The following is a 20,245-nucleotide window of genomic DNA, read 5'->3' on the forward strand; positions in this document are numbered from 1 at the left end:
ATCTCTCAAATAAATTTCAGACTAAAGACCTTGGTAAACTCCGTTATTTTTTGGGTATTGAAGTAGCCCAATCCAAAGATGGCCTTGTAATTTCACAAAGTAAATATGCTATGGACATTCTTGAAGAAACAGACCTATTAAATGCCAAGTCAATTGTCACTCCTATGGACCCCAATGTCAAACTCCTACCCAATCAGGGGGAGCCTCTATCAGATTCAGGAAGATATAGGAGATTGGTTGGAAAATTAAACTATCTCACAATCACTCGTCCTGACATTTCCTTTGCTCTCAGTGTGGTAAGTCAGTTCTTAAATTCTCCTTGCCAAGAACATATGGATGCTGTAATTCGGATTCTTAAATACATCAAAAGTGCACCTGGAAAAGGTCTCATTTATGAAGATAGAGGACATACTCAGATAATTGACTACTCAGATGCAGATTGGGCAGGCTCACCCATAGATAGACGATCAACTTCCGGGTATTGTGTACTTGTTGGAGGAAATTTAATATCTTGGAAGAGTAAGAAACAAAATGTTGTTGCAAGATCTAGCGCTGAGGCAGAATACAAGGCCATGACACTAGTAACATGTGAACTCATCTGGTTGAAACAGTTGCTGAAAGAACTTCAATTTGAAGAGGCCAGCACAATGACACTAATATGTGATAATCAAGCTGCATTGCACATTGCCTCGAATCCTGTTTTTCATGAGAGGACCAAGCATATTGAGATTGACTGCCATTTTGTTAGAGAAAAGATCGAATCGGGTGACATCATCACTAGCTTTGTCAATTCCAATGATCAGTTAGTAGATGTGTTTACTAAGGCATTGCGAGGTCCTAGAATTAGTTATATATGTAACAAGCTAGGTGCATTTGATTTATATGCTCCAGCTTGAGTGGGAGTGTTAAATATTATAATGTAAATATTATATTATAGTGGATGGGCTGTAAGTATTCTGTCCCGTTAGTATTACTGGAAATTAGGGTTGTTTAATACCCTTTGTCTATATAAAAAAATTCCGCTGTGTAGTTGAAACACACGAGTTATTCACAATATGTCTCTCAATACTCTTTATATTCACCAGGTATAAATGAATCTTTAGAACAATTTTTTATTCTTTCAGATACCACATTATAATAGTCTTAAATTACAAACTCAGCTATTTTGAAAGTTTTTCCTATTTCTCAAGTCAGGTTACATAGTAGATATATACATATCTAATTTATTTTTTGTTTGTTAAATCGAAACTTGAAGATATTTGTAGTGACGTTAGCATCATAATTTATTTTTTGAATTCATCTGCACATCATTAGTTTGATAATGTATACACAAGTTGATCATACATCTTGGTAAATGGTTATGCAATGATACCAATAATAGATACACTACATCTAATCAGGTACAATCAGTGGCTACAAAAATTAGCATTCATTAGCAGTCGTGAGAGTGTGGGTTATGGTTTCTGGAACCTGAGCTTTAACACCCTTTACCGGTCAACTCAGGTTTGGTTCATTTAACCTTATTGAAAATTTGTAACAATTCCTTCGTGCTACATTTTAAAAAGAGTGTTAGTAGACATCATTTTCTTTTGTTCGTATATTTTTGGTGAGTTTTTTGTAATTTTTTATTAGAATGAAACAAAAAAATAAATCATATATTTTGTATATTTTCTGGTGAGATTTTAAATTTTTTATCAATGATAGGTGATTGATTTGGGGTGCCAACATAGTTGGGAGGCCAAATTTACCATACGATTCTTTTGCACTCTCTCTTTTTGGCTTAAAAAAATACGAAAAAACAAAAAAACAAAAAAACAAAAAAACAAAAAAACAAAAAAACAATTCCTATGCCCTCCCCTTATTTCCTTTAAATGTTTTTTGGTGACATAAATGTTAATTAAATAGTGTTTTGATTCCATTTAAAATTTAAATTTAAATTTAAAAGGTTTCATAATATGCCGTAATTTAAAGGTTTGTTCATCAAGAGTGGTTCAAGTTTGTTTTGCTTATCATCATTAGACTACCTGTCCTATTGTTGGTTCTTTTCTAAGTCTTTCACAATTTATAATAATTCTAGATCTCATAAGATTTTAATTTTAGAATTATGATCAAATTAAAACTCTTTCTAGTTATTCTTCCGTAGTATTAAAATGCAGATATTGTACAGCAAAATATATAGATAAATAGTTAGATTTTAAAGTTTGGTATCTATCTTGGATATTTATAATAGATTTTTAACTGTTAATTTTAAAAAACTGAATGATAGAAACCAACCGATATATTACCGTAAAATGAAAATGTCAATTATATTCTCTAGATATTCTAGACATCCAGAGCTCTTCCAATGCCTACTAGGCCCTCAAATTCATACAAATGCCAAGATACCCTTTCTCTCAATCACCGGTTCTATTTATAGGCAACATGTTTATTCTCCTAATTAACTTATTCCTATTCTAACTGCACATAGCAGTTACATATGGCAGTTATTATTAATAAAAACTGTCTACTAATAATTAATAAACTGCCTACTAATAATAATAATGATAATAATAAGTCTAACACTGAACTATAGTTTAGAAATTTTTAATGATTTGTCCATTTTTTAAAGAATGTTGTTATATAGTAGATGTTATACTACCTTCATCCTTTAAAAAGGATCCCGTTGACTAAATAATTTGAATTAAGAAAGATGATAGTAGTATTAATTTTGTTAACAATTAATATTGTTTTTCTTTGTTTACCTTTCATAGTATTTATGTTTACTTGTTGGCTACAAAGAAATAATGCAATTAAATTGATGGGGACAAAAAAGAAATTGATGACGTGTCTAGTGGGACACATAGTGCACCTAAGGCATGGAGAGTTTATGTTAGAAAATCCAAAAAAGGTGAGCTGGCCCCATCATGTATATAGGGGAGAGAGGTTGGTAAGGAGGGGATAACAAATTCTGTTAATTGTTACTGGAGAGAAGATTCTCTCTTATTGGAGTGAGCATAGCTCTCAGGAGTAAAAGAAAGGCTTGTTTCCTTTGCTCAATTTTCCTTTATCATCAATAAAATACACCATCATATGTTGATTAATCTCTCATTAATTCTTATTAATGAGAGATAGTAATTATCTAATTTATTATTTTTTTTGTTGAATTGCAACTTGCAGATATTTGCAGTGCTTTTAGGTGGAATGTCTGTTTTCAGTTGCGGTGTAACTGTTGAGCAACTTACTAAGTATGTATTATACTGTGAGTGGTTGATTTATGCTACTTGGAGGGTAACAAACAGCTTATCATCATTACTGCAGTCCATTGGAGCATCTGAAAACATTTTCCATATGATGAATTTATTGCCCTGCGACCAATTCCTATCCAAAGGCAAGAAAATATTTGTGTCCCTTTCTCTTGCTACTCATAAGGTATGGAATCATATATTGTTTAATTGTGCTTTCCCACATCAAACAGGAATTAAGTTGCAGAGGTTAATGGGCCATATTCAGTTTGTAAATGTATCATTTCATTATCCTGCAAGGAGTATGGTATGTGTTTATGTTCTATTAAGTGTCATTCGCTACATTTGTTAGAATAAACATGTTGAAAGTGTGAGATTTTAGAGAAAAGGAGGAGAGAAAATAATAAAGGTTTGAATATTATTGATAATAGCTTAATGCTAACTTTATTACAATATAGACTCAATACTAATCTCTATTTATAGAGAAACATAGACTAAATCCTAAATTAGGAATAAATCATAATAATAATAAGAGATATTCTAAGATCCTCTATGATTATAAATTGATCATAGAAAATAACTCAAGATACTCTAATATAATATAAAAAGATATTATAAAATATTTTCTAATATTTTAACACTTCCCCTCAAGCTAAAGCATACTAAGCTTTAACTTGCTACAAGAAAACAATGTTTTGCTCCACAAAATAATTAAAAAGATGGAGAGGCAACTCAGGGATGCATGTGAAGTCGGAGAGAATTGCTATAAATATAGCCTAGCCAGATAGTCTGATTGATCATCAGCCTGAGAGAAATTCATGGCAGGCAATTGAACAAAGCAAGCCCCGTTCTTCTAAAAAACTGCATTTGGAAGCTTCAAACCAATAATAATGGAGACTCAAAATATTTAAACTTGAATCTGCTTCAAGGAGAGAGAGGCGTGCTTCAAGGAGAGAAAGGCAAGACCAGTGCATCTGGGACAAATTGCCAAGGTAAAGTAAGTCATGAAAATAAAAGACACCGTTAGAATAACCACTAAGGAAAAAGTCATCACTAATATAATTCATATGTGGAAAAAGGGACACCACCGAAATGATCGTCGGTGGGAATAAAAGCCACTGTTATAATATATTAGTAAGAACTAAATTGCATGACAAACACCGAAGAAGAAGTAGCGCGACTCTAACGAAATGATAACGGCTGTTTGAACAATGACACATATTTTCGTTGATCAAAATTAGAGAGTAAGGGCAGATCTGGAACCATCGGAGAAAGAATAATCGTGCACCAAGAAGAATCCCATCAGTTGAATTGCAAATCTTCCAAACCTGTCAGCTAAGAGCCCACTCATAAGGGCTGCAACAGTTGCCACGACAAAGGCTGAAGAGTTTCCTCCACCAAAAATCTGATCCCTTCTACTAGCAAGTGACTTGTGAGTAAAATCATACATCTGCAATATCTTATTATCCCGAAAATTATAAGCACGATCCATTTATTTCAAACACCTTTCAACAGGGTAATCCCCAAATTTTCCACATGGTTTACACCCTACAAAATGAGTCACAAGTAGCCACCATCCCATTGTTCTTTCTAGGGCCATGATTTTTTTTCCTAAATCATCGTTGTTGCCGCTAGGGCTACCTTCATGGGGTATTATGAGCTATTACCTCTTTAGCTCAGTTGGTTGGAGCGCCAAACCCTAATGGGTTGTGGAAAGGTTTATAGAACTTTTTTTTTTTTTTTGCGGTGAACAGTACCGCGCGATGAACAATGCTGTGATTGATCTGTTGAAAATAAACAAAAAGCTACAAAGAATGGGTAAATCGGAATTGAGACACGGTTTATCGGAAAAAAAATCTCACCGAATGTTAGAAAAGAGAAACTATGATTATATTCCCTAATTGTTGGGAACTCGACAGCGGAATAGAGGCGGGATCGTTCAAGGAGGATCGAAATAGGCTCTAGATACCATGTTGAAAGTGTGAGATTTTAGAGAAAAGGAGGAGAGAAAATAATAAGGGTTTGAATATTGTTGATAATAGCTTAATGCTAACTTTATTACAATAGACTCAATACTAATCTCTATTTATAGAGAAACATAGACTAAATCCTAAATTAGGAATAAACCATAATAATAATAAGAGATATTCTAATATTCTCTATGATTATAAATTGATCATAGAAAATAACTCAAGATACTCTAATATAATATAAAAGATATTATAAGATATTTTCTAATATTCTAACAAAACATGTTTAAGTTATTCATTTATTCTCAAAATTATAACACTTATGCTCATTTTCTATACCCGGTCACTAGCCATTATAAATTTGGCACGCGTACAATCCTTTTAGCGTTCAATTTTTATTACTATACCATTCAATTTCGTGGTATGGGTTTTTATGTGTATGCACCTTATTTAAGTTATTGTTAATTTGTCATTGTTGCCAACTTTTGAACAGATCCCTGTTCTGGAACACTTAGACTTCTCTGTAAAAGCAAATCAAGTCATTGCCATTGTAAGATTTGTCTCTTTGTTCATAATGATTTGATGTTGGTGATGCTCAAAGATTAACTGGATATTTCTACCTTGCCAAGGTTGGTCTGAGTGGTAGTGGAAAGAGCACACTAGTCAACCTTTTACTTCGACTCTATGAGCCTAGTAGCGGTCAGGTAAATTATTTATCTGTCAATCCTGGTAATTGAAATTCACTTATTTTGTTTAATAAGAATTGAGGTAGATTGGAATTACGTATTTTGTTTAATAAGAACTTTCAATCCAACAGTTTTTTTATTGATAAAACAAAATGTGTACAAAATCTACTGAATGGAGCTTAACAAGAGTTATTCTTATAGTAATTCGATCTCCAATACAAATTAATGTATTTGTAGATATAGCCATTAAGGAATGCTCACCATCCATTTCTAGATGAATCGTTTTTAGTATCCATTTTGAGTTGCTTCCACATTCATATAGCTTGTTCTGTAAATTCATTTTGTACATTGACATTGAAACAAGAGCAACAAACATCTTACTACAGAGAACTCTTTCTTACCTTTTGGTGCAAATTATGAAGATAGTGCTTTTCTAACTGTCATGATGGCCCCATCACAAATCATCTCATCAGCTTCTTGTATCCTATTTCCAAAAAGCAAATCCAGTGAAGTCATTATCTCAATTAGGTTCTGCTCCTGAACTGGAAAACATCTTGTTTTTAATATTCTCCACCATTGAGATGGTGAGTAATGGTCTACTACTGACAAGAAATAACACATAAACCTATAAAATCGATTGTGCTTCTCGAAATTAAGTTCATAGATTCAATACAGATGTGCCATTTTTGCTAACGGACTAAAACTCAACTATGACATGTTTTCAACCAGGCACATGCACAGATGATTGAACATCAATGTCACAAATTTTACTTCTTATTTTGAAGTTTTGTTCTTGGATGTATCTACATGTGTGATTTGGCACCTGGTTCATTGTTTTTCTTTTTTAATTAGAATTTTTTTAATCTTGTTAGGAAAGAGGAGTGAAAATAAAACTTGGTGAAGATGATAAATCCTCCTAAAATGATGATGATACAACTGACAAGAATAGGATAGATGATAAATTTATGCTATTCAATTTTGATTTGTGGAAATTCTCTTGATACACCTATGTGCAAAATAGCATAGAGAGCACACTACAATACTATCTCAGAGCTTATGTTTGTATACAAAAACGTTTCTTAAAATCTGCATTTTTATACACAGATATGTATTGATGGTTTCCCTCTTAAGGAGTTGGATATCAGGTGGCTGAGGCAGAAGATTGGATATGTTGCCCAGGTTAAATTATTGAAACAATAATTAATACTTTGATCATTTATTCATTTTATGAAATTTGTTGTTACAAACAGGAACCCCGTATCCTTCACATGGACATAAAGTCAAACATAAAATATGGTTGCCCCATGAACATAAATCAAGAAGATATTAAACAGGCTGCAAAACTTGCCTATGCTCATGACTTTATTTCTTCACTTCCAAATGGCTATGAAACCCTTGTTGATGACAATGCACTTAGCGGGGGGCAAAAGCAGCGAATTGCCATTGCAAGGGCCATTCTTAGGGACCCAGTTATTTTGATACTTGATGAACCAACCAGTGCCTTGGATTCTGAAAGTGAGCATTACATCAAGGTATATTTTGTACGATTTTTAAGATAATTATGATTAAAGTCAAATTCTTAAAGTAATCCAACAATTATGATTGGTTGGAACTTGGGAGTGTAAAAATCTCTATTCAAATTAAACTGTGACATGCAGTTGTTTACTGTGTTATGTAATTCTTATTTTAGGAGGTATTGTATGCATTAAAAGATGAAACTAAATCAAGAACCATCATTATTGTTGCACATAGGTAAATTCTTAACTAACTCCCTTTGTTTCAATTTTTATATAAGATCTGTTGCACTGAAATTACCAAAATTTTACAGTCTTTCTACCGTAAAAGCTGCTGACGGGATCATAGTTATGGATAATGGTTGCATTATTGAGGTGATTTCCAGTTGAACCTAGTTATTATATCATATTCTATTGTTTCATATTAAGTTTCTTTTAGAAAATTGTTAAGTACACTTATTTTTAATTTTTTATGATGAAATGAATTTTCTCATTAAATACAATGTGTTTTAAGGTGCAGCTAGGTTAAAACAAGAGAGGGAAGGAATATTTCTTATATTATTGAAACTGAAACAATACAGACATATATATATATATATACAATGCTGTCAACTATCTAATACTTGAGAATTAGGTTTTGGTGCTGAATGACTTGAGAGATTAGCTCTCAGCATGATATTATTTATAATCAAAATTGTACAAGGAGAATCTCTTAATTAAGGAAATAAATCTAAGATTAAATCCAACCTATATCAAACCTAATAAAATAAGGAATAACATAGACAATCTCTTAATTAAGGAAATAAATCGAAACTAAATCCAACCTAATAAAATAAGGAATAACATATCTTAATAATAACAAACTAAATCATTGCATGTCTCAACACTCCCCCACAAGCTGGAGCATACAGATTGTAGGCATCGAGCTTGTCACATATATAAGTTATCCTCGGTCCTTGAAGAGCCTTTGTGAAAATCTCTGCCAATTGATCATTAGAACCAATAGATGAAATAGCCATCTCGCCAGATACAATCTTCTCACGAAAAAAGTGACAATCAATCTCAATATACTTAGTTCGCTCATGAAAGACTAGATTAGAAGCAATATGTAAGGCTGCTTGATTATCACATATGAGACTCATAGTGCTTATATTACAAAAGCGCAACTCTTGGAGAAGGTGTCTGAGCCATATGAGCTCCTGAGTAGTAAGTGCCATAGCTCGATATTCAGCGTCAGCGCTAGATCTGGCAACAATGTTTTGCTTTTTGCTTTTCCAGGAAATCAAATTACCACCAATAAAAACACAATACCTAGATGTGGACCGTCTATCGGAAGGACTTCCAGCCCAATCTGCATCTGTATAAGCAACAATATATGAATTACCTCTATCTGTGTAAATAAGACATTTTCCTAGAGCTCCTTTACTGTATCTCAAGATTCTAACCGCATCATTCCAATGACTATCACAATGGCAATTCAAGAATTGACTCACCACACTCACAGCGTATGAAGTATCTGGCCTCGTCATGGTCAAGTAATTCAACTTCCCAACTAACCTCCTATATCTTCTTGGATCTGGAAAGGACTCTCCCTCATCTGGTAGGAGTTTGACATTTGGATCCATATGAGTGTCAACTGGCTTGCAATATAGCATAATGATTTCTTCCAAGATATCCAAAGCATACTTTCTTTGGGAAATAACAATTCCTGCCTTAGATTGGGATACCTCAATGCCAAGAAAATACCTCAATCTACCTAGATCTTTGACCTGAAAGTGGTGGACTAGATGTTGTTTGAGTCCCACAATTTCATCACGATCATCACCTGTAATGATTATATCATCAACATAGACAACCAAGTAAATACTGTTGAACAGTCAACTTGACAATCAACTTGACTCTGAATCATGCCATACTGTTGAACAACACTACTAAACCTCCCAAACCATGCCTGAGGAGATTGTTTGAGACCATAGAAAGCTTTATGAAGTCGACAAACATACCCACGACACTCCCTCTGAGCAACGAAACCAAGTGGTTGCTCGAGATAAACTTCTCCTTCTAAGTTTCCATGAAGGAATGCATTCTTTATGTCTAACTAATATAATAGCCAATGTCGCATAGCAGCCATAGAGAGAAAAAGAAGAACCGAAGCCATTTTAGCCACAGGTGAGAAAGTATCCCTGTAATCAAGACGAAAAACCTGAGTATAACCTTTAGCCAATAGACGAGCTTTCAGACAAACAATATGTTTGTCTGGACCAACTTTGATTGTGTATACCCAACGACATCCAACAATAGATTTACCAGGAGGAGGTGGCACAAGAGTCCATGTTTGGTTAGATTTTAAGGTTGTCATCTCATCAATCATAACATGCCGCCAACCTAAATGAGAAAGAGCTTCATGCAGAGACTTAGGAATAGTAATGGAAGAGATAACAAAGGAAAAGGTATAATGTGAAGGTGATAAATAGTGATAACTAAGAAAATTATAAATGGGATAGGGATTACTGATGGAACGTGTACCTTTACGTAGTGCAATAGGGAGGTCGCCAGACAAGGTAGGCAGATCTGAAGTAGAAGAAGGGACCGAAATAGGAGATGAATCACTTAAATCTTGTGTAGTAAGCGGATTGGTAGGAGGGAGACATGCACATCGCTGATAAGTTTGCAAGAGAGGAGGCCTAGATGGATCTAGTTGGTCAATTATAGGCATGGAAGGGGTTAGCGAAACAAGGTAAGGAATAGGTAATACCTTAGAGATTGGCTCAGATTCATTGGGGGATGGGAAGAAAGGTGCATCCTCAAAGAACGTGACATCAGCAGACATGTAGAAGCGATGTGTGGAGGGACTATAACATCGATATCCTTTCTGAAACCTTGAATAGTCGAGGAAAACACACTTAATTGCACGAGCATTCAACTTATCAAGTCTTGGAGTAAGATCATGAACAAAACAAGTGGATCCAAAAACTCGAGGAAGGATACGAAACAATGGTTCATCGGGGAGCAATATGGAATGGGAAACTTTGTCTAGGATAGTAGAAGATGACATTCTATTAATCAAATATCTTCAGAGTCTTTTCTATTATCATTAGACTGCGTCACATTTATTGTTTTTTTCCGGAAAGCCAATAATGGAATAGCAATTGTCTTCGGTATGACCGAGACGCTTATAGTAAGTGCACTGAGGACGACCTTCACCACAGCCTCCTCGGCCACCCCCATGACCATGACCTCGTCCTTTATGACCTGCAAAATTTGAAACGAAAGCAGAAGACTTTGTGCCAGTTTGAGGTCCACTTCCCCCTGATCCTTCCTGACTAGGAATTCGTAAGATGCATCTGATGAGATCCTCTGTTGAGGGGATATCGGATGTAGTGAGAATGTGGCTTCGAACCGACTCATACTTTTGATGGAGGCCATGAAGGACATAGATCACGCAAACATTATCCAATTTCTCAATCATTTTGTTTGAACTCGTTTACCGCTGACTGGGATTTATTAGCATAAGCCATGATGTTATCTTCTGTCATCTGAAGGGTAGCTAAATTATGAATAACATTATAGAGACGTTGGATATAGTTTGAATAAAGATTCTTAGCTTTCTCCCAAATATCATAGCAAGTGGTGTACGAGCGATAATGGACCAGCAAGGAGGGCTCAATTGTTTGCCACAGAAGAGAGACTAATTGACAATCAGCTTGCTCCTAATCTTCACACAAATTTTTATTAATTTTTGAGGACTTCTTAGTGAGGTGATTTGATAGCTTTTGTCCAAGAAACCACATCTTGACAGCAGTTGGCCAATTTAAATAATTTTGACCATTTAGTTTCTTAGTCGTTATAGAGGGATTGCCAGAGAAAACATATGTTACAAGGCTCTTAATAGAGGATTCAAATTTGTTGTTCTCCTTTTGCGAAAGATCTAAACTTGAACTCATCTTCAACATACTAGAAGCCGTACAAGCAGCAAGAAGGCAACAAGAAGCAGTAGAGAAAGCACCAGAAATAGTGGGACCCATTGACCAAACTTGGCCAAAACAGGAAGGACGACAACAAACGAGTGGAATAGGGCCGAAGGGGACTTCGTTGGAGGTTTGGATGGTGGCGCATGGCTTTCACGCGCCGACAGAGCTTACAATTGCAAATAACGCGCGTGGCAGCACGTGAGAAGGCAAATGTCGGCGGTTCTCCGTTAACTGGCCGATCTGATTAAGGCGAGTCTGATGGTGGGGGTGGTGTGACCCGTCGGGCCGTGTATGTTAGACAGTTAACAGGACAACTACGTATGTGACTAACGGCTAGGGTTTTTTAGACTTTTGTGAAGCTATGGTTTTTGAGACTTTTGAGAGGCCCATTGATCTTGAGCTTTCGTACCAACTTGAGAATTAGGTTTTGGTGCTTAATGACTTGAGAGGTTAATTCTTATCATGATATTATTTATAATCAAAATTGTACAGGGAGAATCTCTTAATTAAGGAAATAAAATTGTATTGCATGTCTCAACACTAATGAATGCAGAGAATAAAGGAAAATCAAATCAAATCAGAGTTATTTGATTGTTTCCCAAAATACAAATAAACTTAAATAGAAAATCAACTAATAAACACAATCATATTTGATCTGATTGCTATCTGTCAACACCCCCCTCAAGTTGGTGCATATATGTCTAGCATGCCCAACTTGTTTACAAGAAATTCAAAACTGGGTCTGAACAAACCTTTGGTAAGGATATCAACAACTTGTTGTGAAGTAGGGACAAAAGACATGCAAATAAGACCTTTATCTACTTTCTCTTTTATAAAATGTCTATCAATTTCAACAAGTTTTGGTTCGATCATATTGAACAGGAGTTTGAGAAATACTAATTGCAGCCTTGTTGTTGCAATACAACTTCATTAGAAGAGTTATAGAAAGTTTTAGCTCTTCTAAGATTCTTTGAAGCCATAGGATTTAAGAAACACCTTGGGCCATTGCCATATATTTTGCCTCTGCAGGGCTTCTAGCTACTACATTTTGTTTCTTGCTCCTCTAAGTAACTAAGTTTCTCCAAACAAATATGCAGTAACCAGATGTTGACTTTCTATCCTTGATAGACCTTGCCCAATCTGCGTCAGTAAATACCTCAATGCCATGTTAATCAATTTTTTGGAAGAAGAGTCCCCTTCCTGGGGAACTTTTGAGATACCTTAGAATACAATAAACAACCTCTAAATGTTCTTTATGAGGTGAGTGCATAAACTGACTCACTAAGTTAACAACAAAGGCTATGCCTAGACGAGTATGAGATAGATAAATTAGTCTTTCAACTAAACTTTGATACCGAGATGTATCCATTGGATCACCATTGCCATTACTACCAATTTTCTGATTAGGATCTATTGGAGTATCAGTTGGCCTACAATCCATCATCCTGGTTTCTTTTAGAAGATCTAAAATATTTTTCTGTTGTGATACAATAATCCCTTTCTTTGATCTTGCAATTTTCATTCCCAAAAAATATTTTAAAGACCCAAAATCTTTTAATTTCAAACTCAGTAGCAAGAGATGCCTTCAAACTTTTTATTTTACTAGAATCATCCCCAATGATAACAATATCATCTACATAAACAGTCAATATAGCCATTTTTCCTTTAGAAGAATGTTTCATAAACATGGTGTGATCGCTTTGACTATGAGAATATCCCTGCTTGCTTTTTAACAAATTGGGCGAATCTTTCAAACCATACTCGAGGTGACTGTCGAAAGCCATTGAGAGACTTCTGAAGCTTGCAGACCTTTTGGTTGAATTTAAATTCAAACCCTATGGGTGAATCCATATAGACTTCCTCCTCTAAATCTCCATTTAAAAACACATTTTTTACGGCTAGCTGCTGTAATGACCAATCCAAATTAACAGCCAAAGATAAAAGAACTCTAATGGTGTTAAGTTTTGCAACAGTAGCAATAGTTTCTAGGTAATCAATACCATAAGTTTGTGTAAATCCTTTGCCAACTAGTCTGACCTTATACCTCTCAACTGATCCATCAACCTTGTAATATGAATACTTATATTTTTAAAGATAAGTGAAAGTAATGAAATCTATAATGAAAGTAATAGTAAATTATTAATTTATTTAGTTTTTAGATATCAAGTTTGGAATATTTGTCTCATATCTATAATTTGTAATCTATAATAAAATATACAATTGAGAATGATTTATGTATCACCCCAATTCTAAAAACTAAATAAATTAATAATTTACTATTACTTTCATTATAGATTTCATTACTTTCACCTATCTTTAAAAATATAAGTATTCATATTACAAGGTTGATGGGTGTCCCCCACGCGCCGCCCACTGCCGCCGCACGTGACGGCGCGTCCGGCAGCCGTTCACGGTGCCACTTCTTCCACCGCACTTGCCTCGGCCCCCTGCTTCCATATCTGCCCTCAGTTTTTAGTTTCGAGTTACAGATATACGAGTTCCAGTTCAAACAGCCCCTGTTTTCCCGGTTCCGACGCGTTTTCTGACAATCTGTACTGACCATGGCGTCCCAGTCTGAAAGAAAGAGCATCTTCACCAACTACATCACCTCTCCTCTCTCTGTTGAATGGATCAAATTATGATAGTTGGGCTGCCGACATCAAACTATGGCTACGTAGTCAAGGTTACGAGGATCATTTCACCCAAAACCCTGATAAGGTGACTGTGACTGAAACATCCAAATGGAGTCACATTGATGCTCAGTTGTGTAGTGTCATCAAGTCTACACTTCATCCAGATCTTAAACCAATCTTCTGTCCGCATCTCACGTGTGAATCGGTTTGGAGTCAAGCAAAGACACTCTATAGTAACGACACACAACGTCTCTATGGAGTGTGTCACCGCTTGTTGAATATCATTACTCCAAAGTCACTCGATGACTCTATTTCTGCATATCTTGGCACCGTTCATAGTGCACTTCATGACTTTAATGAGCTTCTCCCTCCTGCTGCTAGTAATCCAACTGAACAGAAGAAGGAGTTGGATCAACGCAACACCTTCTTCATGCTTCTTGCACTCTATGGCCTACCATAGGAGTACTCTGCAACTCGTGATCAAATTTTGGGATCCGTTATTGTTCCGGATATGTCTACTACCTCAGCGATCCTACTTCGAGTACCAGCAAAACATCCAGTTGAACAGTCTATTACTTCAATTCCGGATGACACTGCTGCCCTTGCATCTCAGGGACATAATCAACATCGTTCTCGTGGAGGACCATCCAACTCTAAGCCTCGTCCCAAGTGTGAGCATTGTCATCGGGTTGGCCACACTATTGATCGTTGTTGGAAGTTGCATGGTAAGCCTTCGCCTTCGATAAATGCGACTCAGCTTGATCCTTCTGCAACTATTCAGACTACACCATCTCCACAAGGCTCCCCAGCAAACTATGAAGATTTTCTCCGATGGGTTCAGAGTCATCCGAACTCTAGTTCTCCTACTTCGGTTGCACACACTGTTAACTCATCCGTTTACCTCTCTCAATCATCTTCTCTCGGCCCTTGGGTTCTTGATTATGGTGCGTCTGATCATGTTACTGGTAATAAAGGTCTTTTTTCTTCACTCTCTACATCTGGTTTTTTACCTACTATAACTTCTGCCAATGGTACTCAAACCCGGTCTTAAGGAGTTGGCACTGTCCACATCCTCCCTTCCATCTCAGTTGCATCTGTTCTCTATGTACCTGGATGCCCCTTTAATTTACTTTCAATTAGTCGATTGACTCGGTCTCATAATTGTATTATTACTTTCACTAATGATAATGTTACCTTGCGGGACCGAAATTCGTGACGGACAATTGGCTTCGGATGTGAGTCACAAGGCCTTTATTACCTTTCTACATCTTCCAAGACGTGCTCTGCCACAGAGGGCTCATACTATCCATGCTCAGCTAGGACACCCAAGCCTTTCCAAACTACAAAAACTGGTGCCTAGTTTGTCTAAGTTGTCTAATTTACATTGTGAGTCGTGTCAGTTAGGGAAACACACCCGTAGTAATTTTCCCGATCGAGTCAATAAAAGAGTATCCTTCCCTTTGCTTTGGTTCAGTCTGATGTTTGGGGTCCCTCTCGTACTGTGTCTACTTTAGAGTCTAAGTATTTTGTTACTTTTATTGATGATTATTCTCGTTGTACGTTGTTATTTTTAATGAAAAATAGAACTGAATTGTTTTCCATCTTTGAACAATTTTATCAAGAAATAAAAACCCAATTTGGAATTTCCATTCGTACTTTAAGAAGTGATAATGCTCGAGAATATTTATCTCATCAATTTCAAAATTTTATGGCTTCCAACGGTATTTTACACCAAACATCATGTCCTCATACACCTCAGCAAAACAGGGTAGCCTTTGCTCGTTATATTATATTATAGTAGATGGGTTGTAAGTATTCTGGCTCGTTAGTATTACTGTAAATTAGGGTTGTTTAATACATGCCATCTTCTGTCCTTGATGGCAATATCCTCCATTCGGTCCTCTTTCCCCATACTCCTCTTCACCCACTACCACCTCGTGTCTTTGGGTCCACGTGTTTTGTCAACAATTTATCAGCGTCGTCGCTTACCCTCTGTTGTGCCTGTTCTTGCTCCCATTACAGACTCTCCTCCGACGCCACCTCCGGATCCGGCCTTGCCACCTGAGGCTGACCTTCCCATTGCTCTTCGTAAGGATATTCGCACCACCCGTAATCCATTTCCGCATTATATTGATTTGTGTTGTCATCGTCTTTCTCCTTTACATTAATTACACTTGCTTGTCCACCTTGTCTTCTATTTCTATTCCTAAAACTACAGGTGAAGCATTATCCCACCCTGAATGGAGGCAAGCAATGCTTGATGAGATGTGTGCCCTACAAAGCAGTGGCACTTGGGAATTGGTTCCTTTACCTCGTGGGAAGTCGTTAGTCGGGTGCCGTTGGCTTTATACAGTGAAGGTTGGTCCTTATGGTAAGATTGATCGATTTAAGGCTCGTTTGGTAGCCCAGGGGTATACTCAGATTTTTGGGTTGGATTACAGCGACACGTTCTCACCTGTTGCCAAAATGGCATCTGTCAGACTGTTTTTCTCCATTGCAGCAATTCGACATTGAACTCTCCATCAGCTTGACATTAAAAATGCCTTTTTGCACGATGATCTTGAAGAGGAAGTTTATATGGAGCAACCACCAGGGTTTGTTGCTCAGGGGGAATCTTCCAACATGGTTTGGCAGCTACACATGTCCCTTTATGGTCTTAAACAGTCTCCTAGAGCTTGGTTTGGCAGATTCAGCTCGGTAGTACAAGAGTTTGGTATGATCCGTAGTGAAGCGGATCACTCTGTATTTTATCACCACTCAGCCCAAGGGTGCATCTATCTTATTGTTTACGTGGACGGCATTGTTATAACTGGTAGTGATCAGCAAGGAATACTCCACTTAAAACAACATCTCTCAAATAAATTTCAGACTAAAGATCTTAGTAAACTCCGTTATTTTTTGGGTATTGAAGTAGCCCAATCCAAAGATGGCATTGTAATTTCACAAAGAAAATATGCTATGAACATTCTTGAAGAAACAGACCTATTTAATGCCAAGTCAGTTGATACTCCTATGGATCCAAATGTCAAACTCCTACCCAATCAGGGGGAGCCTCTATCAGATTCAGGAAGATATAGGAGATTGGTTGGAAAATTAAACTATCTCACAGTCACTCGTCCTGACATTTCCTTTGCTGTCAATGTGGTAAGTCAGTTCTTAAATTCTCCTTGCCAAGAACATATGGATGCTGTAATCCGGATTCTTAAATACATCAAAAGTGCACCTGGAAAAGGTCTCATTTATGAAGATAGAGGACATACTCAAATAATTGGCTACTCAGATGCTGATTGGGCAGGCTCACCCATAGATAGACGATCAACTTCCGGGTATTGTGTACTCATAGGAGGAAATTTAATATCTTGGAAGAGTAAGAAACAAAATGTTGTAGCAAGATCCAGCGCTGAGGCAGAATACAGGGCCATGGCACTAGTAACATGTGAACTCATCTGGCTGAAACAGTTACTGAAAGAACTTCAATTTGAAGAGACCAGCACAATGACATTAATATGTGATAATCAAGCTGCATTGCACATTGCCTCGAATCCGGTTTTTCATGAGAGGACCAAGCATATTGAGATTGACTGCCATTTTGTTAGAGAAAAGATTGAATCAGGTGACATCATCACCAGCTTTGTCAAATCCAATGATCAGTTAGCAGATGTGTTTACAAAGTCATTGCGAGGTCCTAGAATTAGTTATATATGTAACAAGCTAGGTGCATTTGATTTATATGCTCCAGCTTGAGGGGGAGTGTTAAATACACTGTAAGTATTTTGCCCCGTTAGTATTACTGTAAATTAGGGTTGTTTAATACCCTTTGTCTATATAAAGAAATTCCGCTGTGTAGTTGAAACACACGGGTTATTCACAGTATGTCTCTCAATACTCTTTATATTCAATAGGAGTAATCTTTCTTCAGATTTTATCTCATTGGATTTTTTTATAAATTTTTTGACGAGGCAGTTGCTTCTATTTTCTACTTTATTGAGTATTGGCCTAGTTGCTCCAAATTTTTTCTTCTTTACTTAATTTTTAATAATATATTGCCTCGAGGTGCTACATATGATTGTGAAGAGCTGGGGTTCCAACCGTAGTTAGGATGCCTTCTTTTCTAATGATGCCTTTGCACCGCATTGATTTTATAATAAAAAAGGGGATAATACTTTATGTTTTAGACATGTAACAGTTGCATCACAAAAAAAATACATGTAAATTAGTTGTGCAATTATATGATGGTTGCAAGTTTTTGTTTACATCTATAAGTTAAGAAATAGATTATATATTTGGCTAAAATATATTTTTTGTTCACTCTCTTTTTACTAAAATATGAAATAGAAATAATTCTGACCTAGTAATAGTTGTCCAATGTGACATAATTATTATCTCAATTGACATCTAAAATTCGCAAATTGTCTATATCGTTGATAGTTGTGTTTAAATTGATATTTTCATTGTAAAGTTTCGTCGAAGAAAATAACAATTTAAAGATATTTTTTGAGATTTCAGATGCCAATCGAGGCAGTAATTATATCATCTCGAACAATCATTGTCAAGGATTCAATTTTTTTCCATTTTATATTTAATGTATTGAGTAAAAGACTAATATTTATACACTTTAAAAATATAGAAGACCAAAATAAATCTTAAAAAAGATAAAGGACTAAAAAATATTAGATAAAAGATAAAAAATCAAAATTATATTTTAGTCTATATAAGCTTTTAAGGCGTGGTTAATGCCCTGGTGCTATGCAAGAATTTGGCATTACCCATTCGATTCTTATAGACAGTTTAAGATTAAAGACAAATGCATAAAGGTGTTTTTGTTTTGCAGATGGGTAACCATGATGAGCTTCTGGTCAAGGATGGGCTTTATGCCAAGTTAAACAGAATTCAAGCAGATATTTTAACTTGATTCAAGTTTTTTTACAAGAGCAAGACAATTGGATTCATATTTGCCATTGAGATTTTGAAAATAAACGACGGACATGCGAATGGTGTTGCTGTGTAGTATTTGCGATGGGAGGTTTATTATCGATTCAATGGTTTAAAAAACTTGCCAGGTGTGCAAGACTTTTATATCTCTTGCCGCGCATCATATAAAATTAGCTGAAAAGAGAATATACGTATTCAAATTTGTACCCAAAATTTTTCCCTTCATCAAATTTTATCCTAGATTTGTTCTATGATTTAATATATTTTTTGTCATAAAAGCCGTGCATTACTGACCGCTTGCTAGATGAGACTTCAGGAGTCATGTAGGCTTAAAATTTGGAGAAAATGAGGAGAAATTTGATGTAAATGGGATAAACGTTGAATTCTTAATTCATGCAATCGAAAAGGAAGAACTAAAATCATGCCATTCCCATGTATAAAGAACTAAAAGTGCAGCTGAATGATAGTGTGAAATTAGATTGAAATAAATTATTAATTTAGATTTTAAAGTGTTGTTAGTTGGGCTTTTTAGCCTTTAGACCTTTTTAAGTTTATCTATTTTCTTCCCTAAAAAAATCACTTAAAATGATTCCAGAAAAATTGAAAGACCACGATACTAATGGTGTATTAAGAACCACTAGAAATGGACTTCCAACAAAATATGTTTGATTATATTTGTAATATTAAAAAATATTTTATAATATCTATTATAGTATCTTTAGTTATTTCATTGGATCAATTTATAATAATAGAGATATCTTTGAATATCTCTCATTATTATTATGATTAGTTCTTGATTTAGAATTGACTATACGTTCCTCTATAAATAGAGATTAATATTAAATCTTTTTTAATCAAGTTAGTATAAATCTATTATCAATAAAATTCAAATCAGTATTATTTTCTCCTTTTTTTTCTAAAACCCTATAACTTCAACATGCTATCTAGAGCCTATTTCAATCCTCCTTGAACAATCTTGCCATTATTCCGCTTTCGAGTTCTCAACATTTAGGAAATATAATCATAGTTTCTCTTTTTCGATGTGATCATTTACTTTTTCAAACCACACTTATTTCACTCGTTTCTGTTCAGTTCCCTATTGACTTTGTCACTATTTCCGACAAATGACCACTCCATCAATTTTGCCTTTTCCAATCAGCCCACACCGCAAAGCATGTCACCAAAAGCCATCGCATGCCCCTTACCTAAGAGTGTTGAAGACACACTAACACCACTATCGAGTTTGAATAGAAATGTTTGGAACTTGAGTAGTTGCTTCTATCAAGCTGATTATAACAATGACTATCACACTCTAAGA

General features: G+C 35.6%; 1 protein-coding gene across 7 annotated transcripts in view; it reads left to right on the forward strand.

Annotated features, from left to right (window-relative positions):
* The window catches only part of LOC101499558 (ABC transporter B family member 26, chloroplastic-like), a 30,743-nt gene extending 11,557 nt beyond the window's left edge, over nt 1–19,186 (forward strand). For 6 of the 7 annotated variants that reach the window (XM_073366106.1, XM_004513960.4, XM_073366107.1 and 3 more), the window contains 10 exons: nt 1,401–1,503; nt 3,157–3,367; nt 3,455–3,528; nt 5,685–5,741; nt 5,821–5,895; nt 6,982–7,056; nt 7,128–7,409; nt 7,568–7,629; nt 7,706–7,766; nt 18,827–19,186. In XM_073366106.1, coding sequence (XP_073222207.1) covers nt 1,401–1,503; nt 3,157–3,367; nt 3,455–3,528; nt 5,685–5,741; nt 5,821–5,895; nt 6,982–7,056; nt 7,128–7,409; nt 7,568–7,629; nt 7,706–7,766; nt 18,827–18,907 — 1,081 coding nt within the window. In that variant the 3' untranslated portion in view covers nt 18,908–19,186. Of the gene's footprint in view, nt 1–1,400; nt 1,504–3,156; nt 3,409–3,454; nt 3,529–5,684; nt 5,742–5,820; nt 5,896–6,981; nt 7,057–7,127; nt 7,410–7,567; nt 7,630–7,705; nt 7,767–18,826 lie in introns of all 7 variants that reach the window. The other variant, XM_073366105.1, reaches the window with a different exon arrangement.
* Nucleotides 19,187–20,245: the final 1,059 nt, after the last annotated feature.

Source organism: Cicer arietinum, chromosome 3 (assembly GCF_000331145.2).
Source record: "Cicer arietinum cultivar CDC Frontier isolate Library 1 chromosome 3, Cicar.CDCFrontier_v2.0, whole genome shotgun sequence".
NCBI classification, from domain to species: domain Eukaryota; kingdom Viridiplantae; phylum Streptophyta; class Magnoliopsida; order Fabales; family Fabaceae; genus Cicer; species Cicer arietinum.